The following is a 21368-nucleotide window of genomic DNA, read 5'->3' on the forward strand; positions in this document are numbered from 1 at the left end:
TGTTTTCAAAATTTATGAAAAATAATAATTTTAAAAAATGATATGGTATAATAAAAAAAGAGTTGAAATCAATGAACTAAAATAGTGTGTAAGAACTTGTCAAATTGCTCAATAACTATTAAATAATCTATTATATAAATATGACTCAAAAGATAATCTCAAACAATATAACAATTACACTTGTGCTGAAAGATTTTACTCATAAAAAATACATCGGTTAGAATGAGATTTTTTTTTATTTTTAAATAAACTCATTAAGAATTAGTGACTCATTATGATTTTAAGTTATAACATATGGTTGTGAAAATAAGTTTTCTGAACAGAGATATAGATTTATATGGATTAACTCTAAATGATTTATAAAGAAAATAAAATAAATATAAATTTTGGTATACAAATTTAGAAAATATATTTATGACCATATATAATCTTTTAGACAATGGTATATAAAGTTTCTTGATACTATTACTTTCTTCATTTTTAAGGAAAATACTGTTGATTAGTATTTATATCTAAAGATCAGTTGAAACTAATTTATTATATTGGTCCACATTTGGATAATAATTTGCTTTCTAGTAATAATCTTAGTTTATTATTCTAAACCAAGAAATTTCTCATCAAGAATTTTAAGATAATTAATATGAATGAGACATCTTATGTTATTGACATTAATGTATTTAGGGATATATCTTAAAGATTGCTAAGACTATCTCAGAATGGGTAAATTGACTGAGACTTGAAAAGATTTAATATAAAGCTTTATTCAGAAATAAGAAAAGTAAAAAATTTTAAACAAAATAAGTGTTTTTAAAATGACTTAGATAAGAATCAGATTAAAAAAAAAATTATTATGTATATGAAGTTGAAAGTCTATTATATGCTCAAGTTTATACCAGACCAACTATCAACTTTATAGTCGGAATACTGGATGTATGTTAGAGTTACCCAAGAATGATACACTAAAAAACTAAAAGGAAGTAATACGATACTTAGAAAGGATAAAGAATTATATACTCACATATATGAAATTAGATCAGCTTGAAATGATGATATTTTTATATATTAATTCTATAAATTATCTCGATGAAAACAGAAGTCCACTTTACATTTTATATTTATATTAGTTGGAGAGATAGTTTATGGGAAAAGAATTAAGCAATATATTATTTTATTATTAATAATAAAAGCTAATTTTATGGTATGCTTTGAGGTCAGTAATTAAGCCTTATAATTGTAAAATTTTATCTCAGGACTTAGTATGATCAGACTCAATTGCTGAGCCACTGAAGATACTTTGAAAATATTACAGTAATTTTCTTCTTTAAAAATGTCAAGTACTCTAATAATTTTATGTATTATGATATAAAATATCTAATGATTATAGAAAAGAATCCAAACATAATTAATATCAATTAAGAACTTTTATTGTATTGATTATTGATCTATTCACTAAGGCTTTACAACTTAAAGTGTTTGAAAAGAATATATTTTTATGATTGAGTTTGTGAGCAACTCGATATGGCGATGCATGTTTGAGTGGACATTATAATTAACATTCTTGTTTGTATAATTAAAATTATTTATTTATGCTATCATGTTTATATTTATATATGTATATATAATGTTTTAATGTGTATAACAGGATTGTCTTGACAAGATAAATTACAAGAGTTATTTTGGGCTATATAAGAAACGATTAGTAGTATTATGATATATAAAAGGAAATATGACATTAATGAGATACAATCATTATAACTCACATTAATAATCAGACTTAATATAATATTGTTTATTGAACTTATTGATTTGTTTTATAAGATTCATGCACACGTATAAAATATTTTTCAAAATTTTAAAATTTAATTAAGTAAAATTATTTTTAAATAATTTTTTTTATTTAATTTGATTTTAAATTTATTTTATATCTTATCATCAATTGACAATAAAAAAAATTAATTTTGATAAAATTTCTTAGGAAATAACTTTGATATGAGAGATTTCTCTAATTACCATTCTAAACCCTTCGCTTTTATATGTAAAAAGACAAGACCTCATAGAGACGAAAAAAAATCAATTATTGGGAGATTATAGATCTTCTCTCATCTCCCCTCGATCCCTAATCTATTTTTTATTATAGTTTAATAAATGATAGGAAGAGAGGAGAAGACAAGTCTAGTTTTTTTTTGCAGATCGACATCATCGTAACTTTCAGATTCGATAACAGTGTGCTTGCAAATCAAATAAAAACTTTCTGAATAACATAAAAAGAATACAAATCGTACATTTTGATCTATTGTTATTTGATTTTAATTTTTGATATTAAATTTTTTTCACATAATAGTAACATATTATGATTTTTATATTTATAATATCAACTCTTCAAATCAATTTTGTGATGTATATATTTTGACAAACAACCCGAAAATTTTTTTTTTTCAGAAGGAGCTTAGGTATAGGCCTCTTAGGCTAATCCATATTGATATATACGTATATATGGACGACAGAGTTTGTATGATTGAAGAGAATAATAGTATGACGTTAATATTGCTATTATGTTATGGGTGATAGACTAACTGTCTAAAACCATGTGATCTAAAGTACTCTGATGATAATGACCAGAGTAGAATCGAAATAGTTGCTGTTGATTGTGACGCCCACCCATCGAGCGCTTATGAACAAATTCAAAATTTCTTCCGCCGCAGATATGACACTGAACCGAGGGCGGGCGTTACAATCAATATGTTCTCCTCACTCGGTATATGCAAACTTGATGCGGTAATCATTCATTCTGATGTCAATTGGACACAGCTTTGAGATCAAAGAAATCACATTATTGTCATCGCATTCTGTCCTCACAACAAGCATTACCATGATAACAACTTTATACGTTCATGTTAATGAAAATGTCACACACTTATTCATCAATATGATGGGATGAGAAAATCAACATGTCTTCCATGTTATCGTCACTCTCAATGTTTGGAACAGAAACTATTTCGATTCTACTCTCGTCATTATTTTCCCTGGTAAAATATTTCTAAAAAACTGGCATATATAAGCTCTCCATCGGAGCTCTGCGGCAAACAAACAGAAAGTTCACAGATGAGGTAGCTCATAAATCCAACTTCTTTGAGTAAATACAAGTTGTAAACACATAACATGATCCTCTATGGTGCAGAACATACAATATATATATATAGAAAGAAAGAAAGAAAGAAAGAAAGAAAGAAAGAAAAGCAAAGCACCAATCTAACAAGTTTAGGCATACGCTCAAACAACAGTACACATATATTCCACTGAACATACAATAGAAAGGAATAGGCTCACAATAATTCAGCACGAGTGGTAGTATACTAGAAGTGGACAACTAGTTTATTTGCCTGGTTTCACCTGACTGGCAACAGACATACCTCGCAAACAAGCAGCTATTTGGGCGAAGGATGGCCTTTGCAGTGGATCAGGGGCCCAGCACTGCTCCATAAGCTTTCTCCATTCCGGGTCGCACGTAGCTGGTACCGGAGGCCTCAATGTATTATTCACAATACCTCCTGCATTGGGTTTTACAAATTTGTCAAGAAAGATGCAGATGGCTAGTGTAAGGTAGTGCAAACAAAAGGACAACGAGAAAGGAAATTTCTAGCAGAAGATTGAACACTAAGGTAGCAGCAGACAAACCCTAGTTGTATCCTTGCATCTCATCACCAGTGCACATATGGAAATCAGTTTGTCAGCACATGTATTTTCACAATGGAGCTAATAAACAAATACTTTTCATCATTTTGTTCAGAGCAATGTAGTCACTTGTGCTCGCTTTGCATTAGCAAACATAATCAAGTTCAGCCAGCTGCCCATGTTTGTGCGTGGTAAATTTTACTACTATAATCTAATGTACGTAGACACAGTTTCGGCAAAACCAGAATAAAAAAGATTTATCATGTGGCACAGATATCTGCAGTAATATCAAAGCACAAAAGTGATACTTGAAAAATTGTGCCTCAAAAGACTGCTGATAACAGACACTTTCTTACATAAAGGCCATCAAGGCATTTTTCCCATTTCAATGTCCTTTTGCAACTCTTAAGAAATAGATAAAAAGAAGGCCTGCTTAATGTAAGGCTCCTGATTTATATGCAGCATTGCTCAAGGACGGTAAATTACCTAAGCTGCCTTCCCCCTGCTTGCATTGATTCCATAACTCAGATCATTAATACCCAGAATGAACAGGCTAATCCAACTGTTAAGGCAATCAGATTCACTCTCTCCTCTCCAAGTAAAATAGGTGCCTTTCACTGAAGTTGAGATTTTCTGATGACACATTTATGTATAGTTGGTCAGCATTAACTAAACTTCTAGTTCACCAAAACTTAACAAACTACTGATCTATATAATAATTGTAATGTGTCTAAACTAGAAGAACTTAGTGGTCGTATGGTCAACCCAGCAACAGAAACATTATTGAAAATCAATTGAATATGCTCCAAAGTCTATACTAGACCAAAAAAATATCTACTACTTCAAACCTATATTTGATCGAACAACATTGCGGTAATTAATAAGACAACTTGAATGTGGAGTTCAACTATAAATTAGTTCTAGAAAGTGCTTTGCAGTAGTCGGCATTTGCTTCCAAACATTAAAGTCAAAAAGGAGACAACTTTTTAAAAGAAAAGTATCATGACAAGATATTATATCCTGGAACCACCCAACAAGTATTAAATATACTCCTGAAGAGTTTGAAGCATACCTATAATTGCACCATAATGCATATTGGCATAAGGCTCTTCTCCCGTGAGGATTTCCCACATAACAATACCAAAAGAGAACACATCTACCTGCAGTCATCACAAAAGGTGATAGGGTAGATAAATACCTAGTATGCAATGTAAGAAAGTATCATTAAGTACTATGAAAATTTTTTGATTTAATTGACCGATTTACAGGGAGAGAATAATTCCTATGAGCCTAGATAATGGAACAAGAAACACAGGCTTCAAATCCTCTGAGAACTTAGATGATGGAACAATGACAATAGAGGTTTTGCTAGGCTCATCTCCAAGTAATCTAAATGTGGAAGACCAGCACTTATCCTACTTAGCAACGTCTAGCAAAACAAGAAACAAAATAAGGAAACAGAAAACACTGGTACCTTCTCAGACACCTTGTTGCTACTTCCATTTAATAACTCTGGAGCCATCCAAGGTAACGTGCCTCTGACACCACCAGAAACTAGAGTATTGCGTTTAATTTTTGACAAACCAAAATCACCGACCTGGAGAATATCCTCAGTAAAGTTAGCCAGCTTGGTAGGAATGATTGATGTCATGACATTTATGATGTCCATGCAAGGTCAAAGTTTTTACATCCCAAGGAATGGAGAAAAAATTACCAATGAAGTGGTCGACATAATTGAGCTTTAAAGAGCATACCTTACAGATGGGACGTGATTGATCTTTAAGATTTACAAGCAAGTTATCACATTTCAGATCAAAATGTACGATGTTTTTAGAGTGCAAATATTCCATCCCAAAAGCAGCGTCCATGGCAATGATAAGTTTTTTACGACGATCGAGATACCTGTTAGGTTATACAATAAAAAGAAGATATTGATAAGTCATACAATAACAAGAAGATAACAATAAGTTTATACAATAAAAAGAATAATCCATCAATAAGGAAGAAAAAAAGAGTTTACTTGTCCTTGCGTAACAAAACATGCCGAAGAGAACCATTAACCATGAATTCTGCTACTGTTGCCATGGTTCCCCCTGGTCCATCCTTTACAACCCCATAAAAGGCCACCACATTGGGATGATGAAGTTGGGAAAGAATTTCAGCCTCCCGCCAAAACTCCATGGTCTGCAAGCAGTCACTTGTTATTTTTACCAAAGATTTCTACCTCTTGAATTTTTAACCTTTTCTTAGCTCCTACTTTATTGTTTAGACACAGTACAGTTAGTAGATTATTCACTCTTGTTAGATATTATAGACAGAACTGTGGGACAACTTGGACACTGTACCAGTCTCTCCTGCTCAGATGATCGCCCAGTAAAGCAGCTCTTCTTTATTCTCTTTATAGCCACATCAGTGCCCCTCCATTTTCCATGATATACAGTGCCAAAAGTGCCAGAACCCAGTTCACGTAACTCTTCAAGATCCTCGTTTTTTATTAGCTGATAACATGCAACTTTTAGAAATGCATGTACTAAAATAATAGTACCAAAATAAAAAGACGATGCAACAAATGGAGGTCCTAACAAAATGAGATGAGACAATCAAACAAACTTTTTGTCTTGCTTCTCTATACTAGTCATTTAGTGTTTCAGTTTGCACTGTGTGTAATCAGAATATGGTTGCTTTGTCTTTAACCAGAAACCGGCTCCCACTTGTAACTAACTACAACCTTCTGTAATTGCCAAATGTACATTGGGAAGTTGAACTCACTTGAAGATTTCAACTTCAGACAGTATTCGAAGAATGCAATTTTTTGCTAAAGTATAACAGTGGACGAGACCCAATAAAAACGGGTAGAAGAAGCTCTCCAAAAATTCTTTCGACACTTCACTTGGAAACTAAACTTCAATGCTCCCATTCTTGTTGTTGAAGGTTGTCATTGCAGTAGTGAACTAGGAACCCCTTTCAACAATCAAAGATAACATACGAACACCGATCCCCTTTGAAAAATAAAAAATAACCAAAATGCTTTTGTTTGCTTATTCAAATTTATTAGGAATAAATAAGTTGTCAACTGGTGGTATACTGCATGAGACTTCCACCGATACAGGTCCAGATGGGTCCATATAAACAGACTTAACCCCTCATGCAGAGACCATATTGATGATGATTTGAGCCTTGGTCATTCAGGCTACTAACAATGGCACCAAAGTTACAAGGAATAAGTAGTCTGTAGTTTTCACAAATTAATGGCAAGACAAGCATCGTACCTGCAGATTATTAAGATCAAAATCATACACAGAAGTGTCTAAGACTGACTCAGCAACTTCCCCACCATCAAATTTCAATTCCTAGTGTCAAAAAGAAAGATTTACCACTTAGTAGTGATTTTAGTAAATGAAATAAAAAATATTATTCAACAGAAAAAAATACCTCATTCTCCGAAATATGTGTTCTAAAAGTCTCTCCTAACCTTGTAAAAGGATTCTCTACCTGCAAACCTTCCCCCTTGTCCATTCCAAGTGGATGAGATGCCTGTGATGGAATATAACCTGGGTCCAAAATGTTGGGATCCTCTACAATGGTATCAGATGATTCCTGCATTCCCTCATTAAAATTAATTTGGGGATCAATTCGACAAAAACCTACTCTCTCGTCTTCCAATTGTGCACACTGGTCTGGGTTAGAAACCCCTTCTTCCACTTTAGGAAGCAAAGATGTGTAATTAATAGGATCTTGATCCATAAGAGAAAAATCTTTTTGTTTAAACTCATCCTGGGCCAGTTTTCTGAAGAAAGACCAACGCTTAGGCTCATGGTTTTGCATGTTCAGACTGAGTCCAGTATCATCATTGCGCAGGGGCTTTCTATTTGACAAATCCTCATCAATCCTGGCCTTATTGAAGATATCAGAGAGCAGGTTAGGAGGGAACCGATCATTAATATCAATAAGAATATCTCTCCGTTCTGAGGAGGGAGCAGAAGAGTCCTGAGAGATGGCTCCAACAGTACTTTCCACCCAATTGAATGCTGGGGCATGCTCAACATTGGTATTATATGTATCATTGTTAGGTATTCCCTCCCATGGAATGTCAGGAACAGTGGAAGGATGTTCTTGTGGCTTAACAGAAGCTCCGTCTGCATGTGCTTCTTTGATATTGATTCTGACCATGTCTGTTTCAGCAACAGTTGTAACCTTTTCAATGCCTTCAGTGATAGTAGGTTTATCATATGCAGACTTTAAAGGTGCATGTTGAAACTCAGTCTTCTGGATCTTCCCCCCTTGTTTATAACTTTTTTCATCAGTGATAGCATCAATTTGACCAAGCCCTGCCTGAACAACTGAACTTACAGCACCTTCATTTAGATCATGCATATTATGATTGGTCAAAGGAATCAAAGGTTGAGAAAACTTTGCACTTTCTGACCCTTGTGCAGTGGAGACAGGTTCAAATTTATTAGCTTGAGTGATTGTATTTCCTTCTTTCTTATATTTATGTTCAGTAGTTGCATTGCTAGGGCGTGGTGGCTTTGCAGATGATAAAAACTTATCAGTCTGTGAGCCCAGATCTCCCTCAAGTACGGTGTCAGTTACTTCTGGGATGGATTCTTGAGCTGCAATCAGGCATGCCTGATTTATCAGATATTGAGAACCAATGGAATCATCAGATTTAGATAGTCGATTTAGGAATTCTGCTTGCTCCCGAGGAAGCCTCTCAGACTGGTAACCTCGGGAAGGGCGTGAAGGTGGATTACTGCAGCTCACATCGGTGACATTGGCTTCATCATCAATAGAACCAGACATCAAAGCTCCATTAGAGGAGTATTGGTCATGTTCATTAAGGTCAGATCCATGTGCAACATTTGCAGCATTGGTTGATGAACCAAGTCCAGGCTCCAGCTGTTTCCCTTTACTTTTTGAAGGTGGCAGAGACGTTGAATTCTCCGGTGCAGCAACAACGCCCATACTTTCTGCATGCATATAGCTTGAAACTGTAATATCATGCTGCTGTATGGTCGAAATAGGTTCATTCTTGTGGGGACAAGGATGCTCATTTTCAGTTTTTCTGTGAGAGGAACCATCAACTGCCACTTTTGCATCCTTCTTTACAGTCTCTTTATCAAATGGACTTATACCACTGTGTGGAACTTGTGGTACGGCTTGATAAAGGATTTGTTGGCCTGGCTGAGTAGAAGTACTAGTCGCTGTATAATTGGAGCTATATTGATAATCAGATGGTGCAGGTAGAGGAATGGAGATTCTGCTATTTGAATATGGATACCTGTCTGGAGGATTGATGGGACTGTAAGCATAGTGTTCACCTTCAACATAATGATATCTGTGGTCCTCAAAACCCTGTGAATAGCTACCATAGTCAGTGGATGAGCTTGCCTGCAATGCTGGAGTTAATGTAGCAGGAGATGCTACAGGATCAGCAGCAAACCCAGCTGACTGAGTCGCAATTGTGTAAGCACGAGCCCTTTCAGGCTCAATATTGAGATTAAGTAACTGATCCAAGTCACTAGTCGATGTGCTTGGCAATCCATGCCCATATGATGCTTTTCCAGATCCTAAATCCATGCCATTGACCGCAACAACATACTGGATCTCTGAGTCACCCTCCATACTGCCAAAGCTGAAGTGCACATCATCAGAATCATCTGAAGTAAATAGAAACACCCTGAGTTTCTGTGATCCCTCACCACCTTCAAGAATACTGTACTCTTCCATCATATTCTGTAGATCTTCGTCACAAGAAACTGATATCAAGGCATCCAAATCCTCCCCAGGCAGTTGATACTTGACAGTATGAGGTCGACCATATATTGCCATTGTCTTTTGCATTAGTTCCGCCCATGAAATATCCCTGCTTACTCGTATAATACGTGTATCACCTCCCACATATCTCAGTTTTCCATCACTAGGTCGAGGTAAAATCTTACCACCAAAACTGCAAAGAAATTTCAATCTTTTCAATAAGATATCAGAAGCTTCTGAAGAAGTATACCCATGAGGAACTGTTCGACTGCTACCCTCACTAGATGATACTCGTGGCATTGACCTTGATGATGCATAATGACCTTTATGTTCAGTTTCAGAGAAGTTGTTCTTCTCAGTCTCCTTCAAACGACGATTATCTCCGGCAACAAGCGCTGAAAGATCTGAAGCACTTTCAGACCCCATGTGTGGTATACTCAGCACACCCTTCATGTCCATGTAACTAGTGGTTATACTTTGATCCTCAGGTGCATTCTGGACAGCAGGCTTCTTGGACATTGCCCGTTCTCTCATAAATTCAAGAGCAAACTCCTCACCGGTCTGAATTGAGTAATTCAGAACAGGCCTTGCAACACTTGATACACTAACCTCTGATGGTCTAACATTAGCATCAGTAGAGTTTGGTGGATACTGTTTAGGTCTTTGGCTTGCTGAGCCAACTCCTTTCCTAGCATCCATTGAATATACTGAAACATTCAGCACTTATCCAATCACTTTACCAGCTTGCTTTTATCTTACTCCATTTACCTAAAACTGGAAGGGAAGAATCCCCATGACTAGACTGCCATGGAAGATGGTTAACTTAGAAGCAGGACATGCTGCCATTTTCGACCAAGATAAAAATTCCTTAATATACAGGGATCATAAGAATTAATCTTTTGCAGGTTGCTCCTCACCTCTAAGAAAAAAGACCCTATAAATAAGAGAGCAAATTAGACAGCCACATAGTACATCAAGTGACCAGTTAACAAGAAATGGACATTGAAATTCAGTATATTCAGGAAAAAAAAAAGGGGCCCCTATCACATCATATGTTAACACATTTGCTAAATTTGAGAGATTAGCACAGGTAAAATTATCATTCTTTGCTAGTGAAAAAATCAAAGAGTATGATACAAATTGGTCATACGAATGATTTCATTCACAAACTAATAGCATAAAAGGATATCCATTCTCAATCAATTTTTTGTAGGGATGGCTCAGGTTCAAGATCAGCAAAAAGATCTGGGATCAGTATCGACTTGTATTGGTCGGACTAGATAATTATCGACAAAGGCCATCTACAGATCATCCAAGAAAATTAAGAACTCATCAAGGTGAACCTGAAGTGGTCCATCCATTTTATTAAATAATAATAAGATTTGATTGTAAATCTAGTTCTAGCTACAGGACAAATGTATCCCAATGTATAAACTATTTAGATATATAACGGTGCCAACCATTTTGAACTAGTCCAATATTATTCTCTTTTCCCTACAAGCCTCTACCAGTTTATAATCATACACAACATAAATTGTAAGTATTTTATTGTTTCATTCAGTTTCCTTTTAATCATGCTTTGATCTTCTACTCCATTAAAATTAAACTATTTGGAGAAAGAAGAAAAAGAAAGAAGAATCTTTCCCATCATGACAAGTGTAGTTAAATAATTCAAGTATTCTCTGGGAATAGTAAGCTAATGAAAGTCTAGTACAACTAATGAAAAAGCAAGAGAGAAATCTGTGAATGATTACACCAAAAAGTGGTAACTATATTTAGAATAGCCTACCACTGAAGGCAGATTGAATCTCCATGACCCAAGCTGATATTGTCCTGCATCTGAAAGATCAACAACTAGACCAAAAAGTGGTAACTATATTTAGAATATCCTACCACTGAAGCCAGATTGAATCTCCATGACCCAAGTTGATATTGTCCTGCATCTGAAAGATCAACAACTAGCAATACCCTTAGATTCCAAAGATGGGTTGGTCCAATTGAAGAACATCTACAGCATCTGATCATGCTGTCTGCAAAGGCTGTGCTACCCTGTCAGTTGTGTAGGCTTTGGTGAGAGGCGATGAGCTCAGGAATGTGCCAAGCCGGTGCCACATTTTAATTGTGGGCATATGGAAGCCACAGGCATGGCATGCTGCACATGCCAATCAGTCATGAACAGCCTAAGACACTCAACTATGCCACAGGTTTCGGATTGGACAAATAGGGTACATGCCATAAAAGATTCAAATTACCCATAAAATAATCAGACTAGCAGACCAACCGACACGATTAACTCATTTAACCAAACCAAATTTCTAATGTGTTTTTTTCTATTTTCCATCAATCCTATTCAGCTATACGCCAGTCTTAAGTTTTAACCCAGAACATTTATAACGAACTGATTTCCCACTTCACATCACTACCAACTGCTCCTGGTAACTAAGTTAGGCACAAACTTCAAAGGTGCAGACAGATCCAACCTGATCCAACCAACCCAATCTGTTAAATTAATAGGGTTAGAAAAGTTAAGTCAACCGGACACATAATGCATGAGGTCAGAGATTATGTTTTCGACAAGATGAACACCATGGTCGACCCAATCCACGTTGCAACACAAGGAAACAAAAGCAAGATGTACTAGGTGGTGTAACTAGATAATCTATAAACACAAACACTAGACTGACGATGTACAGGAACACGAACACAACACATCCTAGAATATTAGGGGACAACATGCCATGAACATGACAAAGAAATATTTATACATCTATATATACTACTAATGGTTCTATATCATACATCATATCGGAAGCAGAAGAATCATTCACAAAATATGTCACATCCATATACAGAACGTATCTGCATTAGGAAAAATTCCAAAGGTGTTTACATGTCCATATTTGAACTGTCTAGGCCATATCTAGATGTTCATCTTCTGAAATAATATTATATATTAACATTAATAAGTGGAGATGATGTGAACATCCATATAGCCAACCCCAAATAATTGGGAGATTACAGTATATTCTAATCAGTTATATTTGTTTTGAGAGACACTGTGCTAAATTTTTTCTATTTTTCCACTTGAAACGTATGGTTTCGAAAGGCTCAATCAAAGTTCATATCTCCTTTTTGTTGCAGCCTTCTTTTGGATGAATGACTTATCAAGTTGTTGTTCATCAAAATTCAAAAGTACAGAAGTTATCCCAACTAAAACAATTTTCACCATAAGTGGTTATTTCTTGTAACTAATGTATCTCACTATTATGTATTAGACCAATAAGATTGAAGCAAACCTTTGATAAGCTCCTTTGTAATAGACATACTCATCACCAAAGAATCAAATTTCAGTTAGGTCCTACCATGGATTGTTTCCAGACCATATGGGTCAGCACTGGTCAGTTTTCTTCTTATTATCTTTTCTGGGGATGCTTGGAGTTAAGGATCTATGTACCAGCTGTACAGGTCTAATTAGTTGCCGAAACTCATATCATAACGAGATCTAAATTCTTGCTCATCACAGTATCCCATATTCATTTGATATACCAGCTCTGACTTAAAAGAATGGGCCATGCTGTATCAGAAATTCTTGGCATAATTCATGATTCACTGATGTGTAGCACCACATCTAAACCAATGAGGACTCCTTCCTATTTGATCACATTGATGCAAGCACAATCTAACACTATTATATGTCCAGCAAGAAGTTGATACCTCTTCCTGTTCACGCCAACTATAGACTGAAGCCACACGCAAAACTTATGAGTTTAATCCATCTATGTTATCATCCACTGAAAATCATTAGGATTAAGACAAGTGATATAGTTTAACCGGTGGTACTAATACCATGATTAAAAAAACTAAAAACAGAAAAAGATATCTAGGGCAAGAGTACAAATTGCATGAGAAACAATCAAAATTATCTGCCAACCGAGCAAAACAATTGATCTTAACGAGATTCATGCATGCACGAGGTCAAGGATTTGCGGAATTTGAATCTCCACCTGGAAATCGAAGTCGGGAAATCTCCACCGGTAACTCATTCTAACTTCAAAATAGAAGACCTCCAGTGTTATTACGATAGCCTGCAAAAAAGAATCAACACTTACAAACAAGAAGATAATAACCCTAAACTCGCGACCCAAATCAAACCCAAGAAGACCTCAAGTTCAAGAAATCTCGAATCTTGATAATCTGAGGGCACAAGAGATCGAATTGAACCCTAAAGACATCCAACCTCAACAAGCGAAGCTGGAAAACTAATATCAATCAACAAGACACGGACCGAAAAGGGGGCTAGTGCGATCGGGCTCTGCAGTCGGAGGATTCAAGATCCGCACCTCGAACCGTTGACAAGAGACGACCGACGGAAGGACGAACCGCACGGAAGAGGGATCGGCAAAGAACGATCCAATTGGGTGCTACGGGGTCTCGTATGGCGTGCTACCTCCCTCCCTCTCGTCTCACTTCGTCCCCAAGCAAGCGGGGTGGACTGGAAGAGATGGCCGCAGTCCCTTCGGACAAACGCCCTATCGCGAGGGCCAAAAATATCATCAAAGCATCTCCTATTTAAAAACCGCTGACTGGGGGACGACCGAGTCGGTGACGGTCGATTTGTTTCCTCGGTCGGCTCGAATCAATCGACTGCCGAACCGCGTCGTCGCATGCGACGATTGTCAAGTTTCGTGTTTGAAGGCGAGCCGGTTTATCACAGGTGATGGACCGGGTCGAAGGGTTCTTTAAACCTTTTTTGATATGGGAACCACTTTTCCAGGTATGTACGGTCGATGGAAATCCCGGAAACGAACAAAATACCCGCGTGGCAACTTTACTTCCTTGGTCACCCCCGAAAAGGCAGAGGTTGGCCCCATGTGCGAGGCCCACACGATATCACGTCGCAGATCCAATCATCGCACGGTTAAGAAAGCAGGGGATCAGGGAAGCCTACACATTTCGGCCTTGTCCGAGACAATCATCGCACAGGTGGGAAGGCGGACGAGGCGAGTACCGGTTGTCAAAAAAGAAAAGGGAACCAATCAAGAGGGAATTGATCCCTGGAATGTTCAGTTTATTCAAGAAAGAAGTGGAAGTTTAATGAGTTTATCAGATCTGCTCCATCAATCAACGCATGTGTAGACTAGAGAGTGCAAAATGGAGGAAGATTGCTGGAAATAAAGAGTTTAAACAAAGGAATACTAAGAGCATGAGTTTGAGCTGAAGAACTTAAGAAACTGTAGGATATCGTCTCGATCATTAGATCCAATCAACATGGAGAAGATAGGCGTTCATGGCTAAAAGCTGACACCACGTATGCTTATGAACATATATACATACATATAAACAAACACAAATGAGGAATGCCTCTCATTGGCTGGAAGTGTACTTTGTCATTCTGTATATTGTTGTTTACTACAAGGTAAAAAAAATTTTGATTTTACCATCAGAAAGCAAACAAAATTTTCTGAAAGAAACAAGTCCACTTCGATTGCATGTTCATGTGCATTGGGCCAAAAAAGATATAGACAAATGTACCGACGTGATCATAGCAAATTTTTGCTATAATACATTTTCCTCGAACGACACAATAATCACAGAGTCTACGCAACAATTCTCGTCGACAAAATGATGGCATTGAAGAGAGGTGATGATCAGATGGACTGCTCTAGGCAGCTTTCCCATCCTTTTGCATCTTCTCCTCAAGACTGGTGGCTTCATGCAACATGTCCATGGCGTCACTTTGCATGTTCAACTTGGCTAGGGCAACTGCTTGCATGTAGAATGCTATGGGCCAATCAGGGTAGATACACTGTGCTTGCATCGCGTCCCGCAGCGCAGCATCAGGCTGATCACACATCAGATGGCCCAGGCTTCGTCTCGCATATACTGTAGGTGAGACAATTGTTCCTGCATCTATGAACTGCACAAGAAAAGTAGGCAAGGAACAACATCTTAATACAATTACAGCTAAATGCTACTGAGACACTGGGCAAATCATTTGGAAGAGGAGCAAAGGAATTGGTAATCAAAGGCTAAGGAACTTCTAGGAAACAACATCATCACCAACTAATCTACAAAAGACACACAGCACAGCAGCACATAGTACCTGAGAGTAACAGTCAATTGCTGCCTTAAAATCTTTACAGCGGAAGGTGAAGTCACCCTTCTTTCTGACCTCCAGTATGTCCTTCATCTGCGGTGTCCACTCTTGGAACGATAGCTAGTGTGGAGAAAAAGAGAAAATATAATGTACATTTCTGATATTGAGGCAGACTATGCAATAAAAAATGAACCAACTCAAGTCAGAAGTCATATCTAGTCCAAAGTGTCATACATACCTCATTAGTTCCTTCGTCATCTCTGTAATGTGTGGTTACTAAAATCTGATGGATGGCAGAAAGGTCTATTCTAGAGCAAGCTTCACCCATTGGGGAAAGTGGGTGCTGTGGTGTGGCAGGGGCTTCCTCATGCTTTTGAATCCCCAGCATAACATAAGACGGCATCTGTGCATCAAAGCATTTCTATGGGAGCATTGTGCAAAAGCTGCACATAAAAAGCAAAACTACCGTCCGCACATTCATGGGAATGCAAGTCAAACTGTTGGTTTATACACTAGGACACAGATTTTAATAAAAGTCAAAATAACAGCTTTTGAAGAACATTTCAAAGATTTAAAGAACTATACAATGCTCCTGAACAACATTTGATATGGAGGACATCCAGAAAACACTTCTAATATATTCAAAAATAGTAAGAGTTCATGATTGAGCCCCTCTACAGGTGACTTGATTTCAGATTCTTGATATCCTGTATCTGTTAGACACAGATATACATGTCCATCATGTAGAATATTGCATGCTTATCATTTGTGAACTCTAACATATTAGAAACAGTGTAATACTCTGCCAATGCACAAATAGTTGGTGGACAGGTGGAGGACAATATTTTTTTAAGGAATTCTTTAAGCATCACTACAGTGAGATTGTAGTTATAGTTAGCATGAAAATTTGGTAGCCAGATCTATGCTTGACCAACTACAGAAGTTTCTCTTGGATGCTAAGTATCATAAAATGAGACTAATGAGTTGTTCTATTTTGTTTCATAAAATAAGAAGAGTACCTGACTCATAATGGTATTGATATTGATAAGAAAGGTAGGATGGGTGATCTATCCTGCTACCAGAACTATCATGCTACTAAGCATGCTAGATTTAACTTATATTTTTGACTAAAAAATATCTTAACAGTTACTGATTTACTCCTTTGATTGAATGTTGTATATATCATTATCATGCTATCGCAATCCTGCTTGTTTTGATTTTGTTATTAGATATACCAAAAAGCAAGTCAAGGTAACTCATACAGAGCGGCAACGAAAAGCCAAATATGGCATTACCTCTGATTTGCTTTGCAAAGGTGCAAGTGTTGAAACCAGTTGCTTTCTGTTGGGCCGATCCCTAGGTTCATATTGTAAGCACTGACAAGCAAGGTCAACAAGTGCAGTTGCCTCTTCTTTTGAGAAATTTCCCTCCAAATGTGAATCCATCAACGCTAAGCTATTTCTCACTCTTATCATGTCAAGTGCCTGCGAGAAAGAAATTATCAACAAATTATCAGAAGCTAACACAACATGTTGATCCATTCCTCATGCTAGAGAATGACATCTTCCCATATACGTTAAACTTCTGTCTCAAAGGCATGCTAGTTAGACCTGGATCAACTTATAAGAATCTTCAATTCCATGAACTTGTCCAATACTCGTAAGTAACATCCTCATCATTCTCTTTAGGATGATTGCATCACATGGTGGAACCTATTGCTGATTATAACTGACCTTGATAGAACTTTACAAAAATTATCATATCATTTAAATCTAGGTTCTTATCTTAAAGTTATTTGCATAATCATTTAATGCAATTACCCCATCTATCACCACAAAAGATGAAATGTGTTAAATTACAAAGCAAAATGTTGCAGCTTGAGAAGTAAATAGCTTCAAAGAGTTAAGAAACATTTACAAGAAAAGAAGGCCAACCCAATGATGCAATAAATTCAAAAAGTATATACAGAGGAGTCAGTTAGGAGAAACATTTATGTTGTGTGATGTGTATATTAAGGGTAAAGTACTTACATGACTTGGTGGAATGTGTTTTCCACTGAGAAGATCTAAGAGGATAGTACCAAAGCTAAATATCATGCTTTCTGGCATGACCCTCCCTGTGAGAAAAGGCCTGTATTAACTAAATTGTAATTTGAATGTAAAATTTCTAAATTAAAACAAAAAAATCAGAAAACTTCTTTTCTGACAGAATTAACCACTACAATTGAGACTTATTAGATATAGTTTGTTTGCTTTAATAAGAATCACATGTAGGATGCATGTACCATTAAAACTACTAATTTATACAAGTTTGATTCTTCAGAACTCACTAAACAAAGAAAGTCAAGATTTAGGATTTTATCAGCATTCCTAGCAATATAGCTAAGTTCGCATATATCTTATAATTGATTTGGTTAATCTCATTAGATTGTCAGTATCTGAAACCAGATTACTACAAGATCATAAAGGCACATGAATAAGGAGCTAAGGTTACTATTAAAGTTCCTAGGCGTCTTAACTGTTGTAAGATGAGTCAAGATCATGCAGAAATATGAATATGTTAACTAACTCATGAATAGATACATAACTTTCTGGTTATTTTACAGTTCACCCATTAGTATAGCAGTCCAATTGTTTCTTATCTTCTCACTCTTTAAATTGCATTGCTGGACGACACATTGATTGGTGGTTCATAGATGCCAACTTTTGCAACAGTAATGGGGGCAAAAGCTATAGGAAGCAGCAAGCCAGCAAACGTAACTGCAGCGAGATCTTCCCACCAGTAACAAATTTATATACATCAATTGAAGCAATACACCGAACACCCAAAACTCAGAAAGAAAAAAATAACTCCCTTCAAACACAAAAGTGAATACCATTTCTCAAATACTCCGGTGGTGTGTAAGCTAGGTTTGTGCTATAACTTTTTCCATCCCGGCTGTTTTTCATGAGACCAAAACAAGAAAGACATGGATCACCAGCCTGCTAAAACACAAACTTAAGTCATCCTTCAACAATGAAACTTTCTAAATGGACAAGATATAATTGCTCAGATAACTTGATGCAAAAGAACACACAGAAAGATCCTTCATTTCCAAATCCTAGCAGCACACTAATCTTCATTATTACTTATTTTTAATTACCATGTACATTACAAAACATGTGGCACTAATGACTAAACCATTATGCCAAATAATTACTATGTATCAAGGCTTTTAAATACTAGTCCTATATCAGTTTCAACAACCTATCAAACTAGTATGATACAAAGATACTGAACACTATAACAACATTTACTGCCAATATAACCAGAGAATAATAAAAAATGATATGGCAGGCTGTGCCCAACAATATGATCCAGAAAAGAAACAACTATTGATAGTATTAGTGTGTTGATCCATATTATGTATAATCCGAGACATATATGTCACTGATAATTAAAAGTTAAAACTACCATCCAAAAAACATCCAAAAATGCTTATAAACAACCAATTATGAAAAAAAAAAAAAGGAAAAGAAAACAGGCATTCACCTCATCGAAAAGGACTCTGTATGCATTTAGATCATGATATAATGGCCATCCCTCACTGCTACAATATTCCAAGGCTTCTGCAATATAGATTGCAACCTTGAGCCGCATAGGCCATTCAATAGTCTGGCTTTCCCCTGTTGAAGCAAAATTATTGAGAAATATAAGTTTCCTAACATCATAGGCATCCTAAAAGTATGCCAGAAGGAACTTTAGGAAATTCCAGCCAAAGAAATTTCGCATGGTCCTGTTATGAAAAGAAGTTCCCGCATCCAACAACGACACAGCTTTGTCTTTAAGACCAAAGACCATACTTCTCACAATATTTTATACATTGGTATTTGGAAAATAATGAACACATCAAACCCTCCTTTGACCAAAAACAATTTTCCACCATGAGAACCAGTACAAAGCACTAAGACGAATCCTTGATGGTGACTCCCATTCCAATGAGGGTCATGACCAGCATCTTTAGTGTACAGCTGCTGATGGAAGGTCTGCTTATCATCGCCTTGCAGTGAGCTTATACCCGTGGATGGTTAGCAGTTAGGAGTGTGCTAGCAATGGCCAAGACGGAATATTAGATCAAACTCCAGAAGGCTGAAGCAGGGGCTGCCAGCCATGACAACAATCAAGTGGTAGTATCGACAATGCAAGATCAGATACAGCAGATCACGTATTATGATCAGCTGCCATATAAGGGTTTGGGCAACTTTGTATAGATTAAAGAAGGGACTCCGGATCTAAACCTTTCTTTATATAAACCAGGGTTCCACTACTTGCTCATTGTCTACATTTTACCTAACTAATCAAATCCAGCAGGAGTGATTTCTTAATCAAGGTACAGGCGTTCCACACAGGAACCGTGGAATCGATGAGGATAAGAAAGGTCTCAGCAGACATACAGTGGAACAGATGCTTGGCAAGGGTGTCATTGGGCATGTACTCAGCAACAAGAAGCCTGTTGTCGCCATCACAGCAGTACCCGATCAAATTCGCCAGCCTCCGGTGCCTCAATTTCCCAACTCCCCGAGCTTCCTCCTGCATGCCCAATAAAAGTTCCTCTTTTTTCATACAAAGAGTCCCAACCAAACCAATCCAAATAAAACAGCAACGAAAGCATGAATCGAAGAAGCAAAAGCCTAGGAGAAGGGGCTGGGAGAGGGCGAGAAGAGCTAACAGCGAACTGCTTGGGATCAGGCCAGGCCGTCCTGGCGAACTTCTTGACGGCGATCCACCGGCGGTGCTGCAGCCGGCCCTTGTAGACGAGATTCGGGGCCTTGTCGCCGCTCTCGGAGACGATGCTCTCCGCGGCGAACCCATTCGTCGCCGCCTTGAGCTCCTCGAGCGAGAACTCGGCAAAGGCCGGCACCTCCCCGCCCTCGCCCGCGCCGAGCGAGAACGAGCGCCGCTGCTGGCGGCGGAGTCGGCGGCGGTGGTTCAATCGTAAATTGTGGTGATGATGGTTCTGCTCGTCGTCCGCCGCCGGCTCCGGGTGGTGGTTCCCCGGCGGCAACGACGAGCAACAAGCCCCCATCTCCCGCCCTGCCCTCGAGTCGCAGCCTCCTCTATCTACAATTAGGAAGCAGAAAACCTCCTGCCTCTTTTCCTGCCTATTTATAGGGAAACAAATGCGGAGCCGTGCGGTGGGACCGGATCACCCGTTCTCGGGTGACGTGGCCTCTCAGAGATGTAGGATGACATACTACGGGGCCCACAAGCGTTCAACCTATCACGGGAAACCACCTCGCCCAGGAAAATTTTCACATGGTGATTCGGCCAAACCGGGGAGCGTTTGCATCGTCCGTTGGTCCTCGAGGCAGACGGAGGAGGAGGTAGAGCGGAAGCTGGCACAGGAAAGGAAACCTTTTTCCTCACCATCGAACACGGTGATGCCCCTCCATCGGTGTCCAATCATTGACTTCGCCATGTGGCCGTGCCTGCGATAAGATTTGCCGTACGTCATGGTAGGGGCTGCAGGCTGTAGCTCCTCTGTACAGAGAGGTGGCAGGAAGAGGAAGGTGGGAGCAGCTGCGCGCGAGTGGCTGTCGGTTGCTCCGGGCGTTTGCGTGTGGAGCTGCAGTCCTGCATCCTTTCGCACAGCACGGTGATGCTGATGCTGATGCTGACGGAGATCAGACTGTGCAGTTCAGCACGGCTAAAGATTTTGCGACGACATTATTTCCGAATCGGAGAAAAATAAGAACGTCATGGCCATGTCGGAGCTTTTGTGGAGCACAAGGCCACACACGAGTCTCTTCGGGAGGTGAGGCCTTGGGATTAGCATTATTGATTGAGCTTGTGATGTCCACCT

The 21368-nt window shown here is 37.9% G+C and overlaps 2 protein-coding genes across 5 annotated transcripts; both read right to left on the bottom strand.

Annotated features, from left to right (window-relative positions):
- Nucleotides 1-3108: 3108 nt before the first annotated feature.
- On the bottom strand, nt 3109-13987 carry LOC103994442 (uncharacterized). 4 transcript variants are annotated; one of them, XM_009414774.3, is made up of 10 exons: nt 13770-13987; nt 13434-13514; nt 7105-10363; nt 6942-7022; nt 6018-6170; nt 5693-5856; nt 5427-5574; nt 5147-5269; nt 4745-4832; nt 3109-3548 (listed from the first exon to the last, which is right to left on the bottom strand). In XM_009414774.3, exons 3-10 carry the CDS (start codon nt 10126-10128, stop codon nt 3373-3375), a joined length of 3957 nt encoding a protein of 1318 aa, XP_009413049.2. In that variant the 5' UTR covers nt 10129-10363; nt 13434-13514; nt 13770-13987; the 3' UTR covers nt 3109-3372. The 4 variants fall into 4 exon arrangements, with proteins under 4 accessions (XP_009413049.2, XP_065021256.1, XP_009413050.2 ...); XM_065165184.1 differs by having other exon boundaries at nt 13715-13987; XM_009414775.3 differs by having other exon boundaries at nt 13667-13981.
- Nucleotides 13988-14766: 779 nt separating this feature from the next.
- LOC135646196 (serine/threonine-protein kinase BSK1-like) lies at nt 14767-20628 on the bottom strand. The gene is made up of 9 exons (XM_065165468.1): nt 20235-20628; nt 19960-20095; nt 19058-19191; nt 18402-18507; nt 17557-17642; nt 16822-17010; nt 15765-15929; nt 15533-15646; nt 14767-15346 (listed from the first exon to the last, which is right to left on the bottom strand). The coding sequence occupies exons 1-9, from the start codon at nt 20589-20591 to the stop codon at nt 15092-15094; spliced, it is 1542 nt and encodes a 513-aa protein (XP_065021540.1). The 5' UTR covers nt 20592-20628; the 3' UTR covers nt 14767-15091.
- Between the last annotated feature and the right edge of the window lie 740 nt (nt 20629-21368).

This window comes from Musa acuminata, chromosome BXJ3-8, assembly GCF_036884655.1.
Source record: "Musa acuminata AAA Group cultivar baxijiao chromosome BXJ3-8, Cavendish_Baxijiao_AAA, whole genome shotgun sequence".
Classification (NCBI taxonomy): domain Eukaryota; kingdom Viridiplantae; phylum Streptophyta; class Magnoliopsida; order Zingiberales; family Musaceae; genus Musa; species Musa acuminata.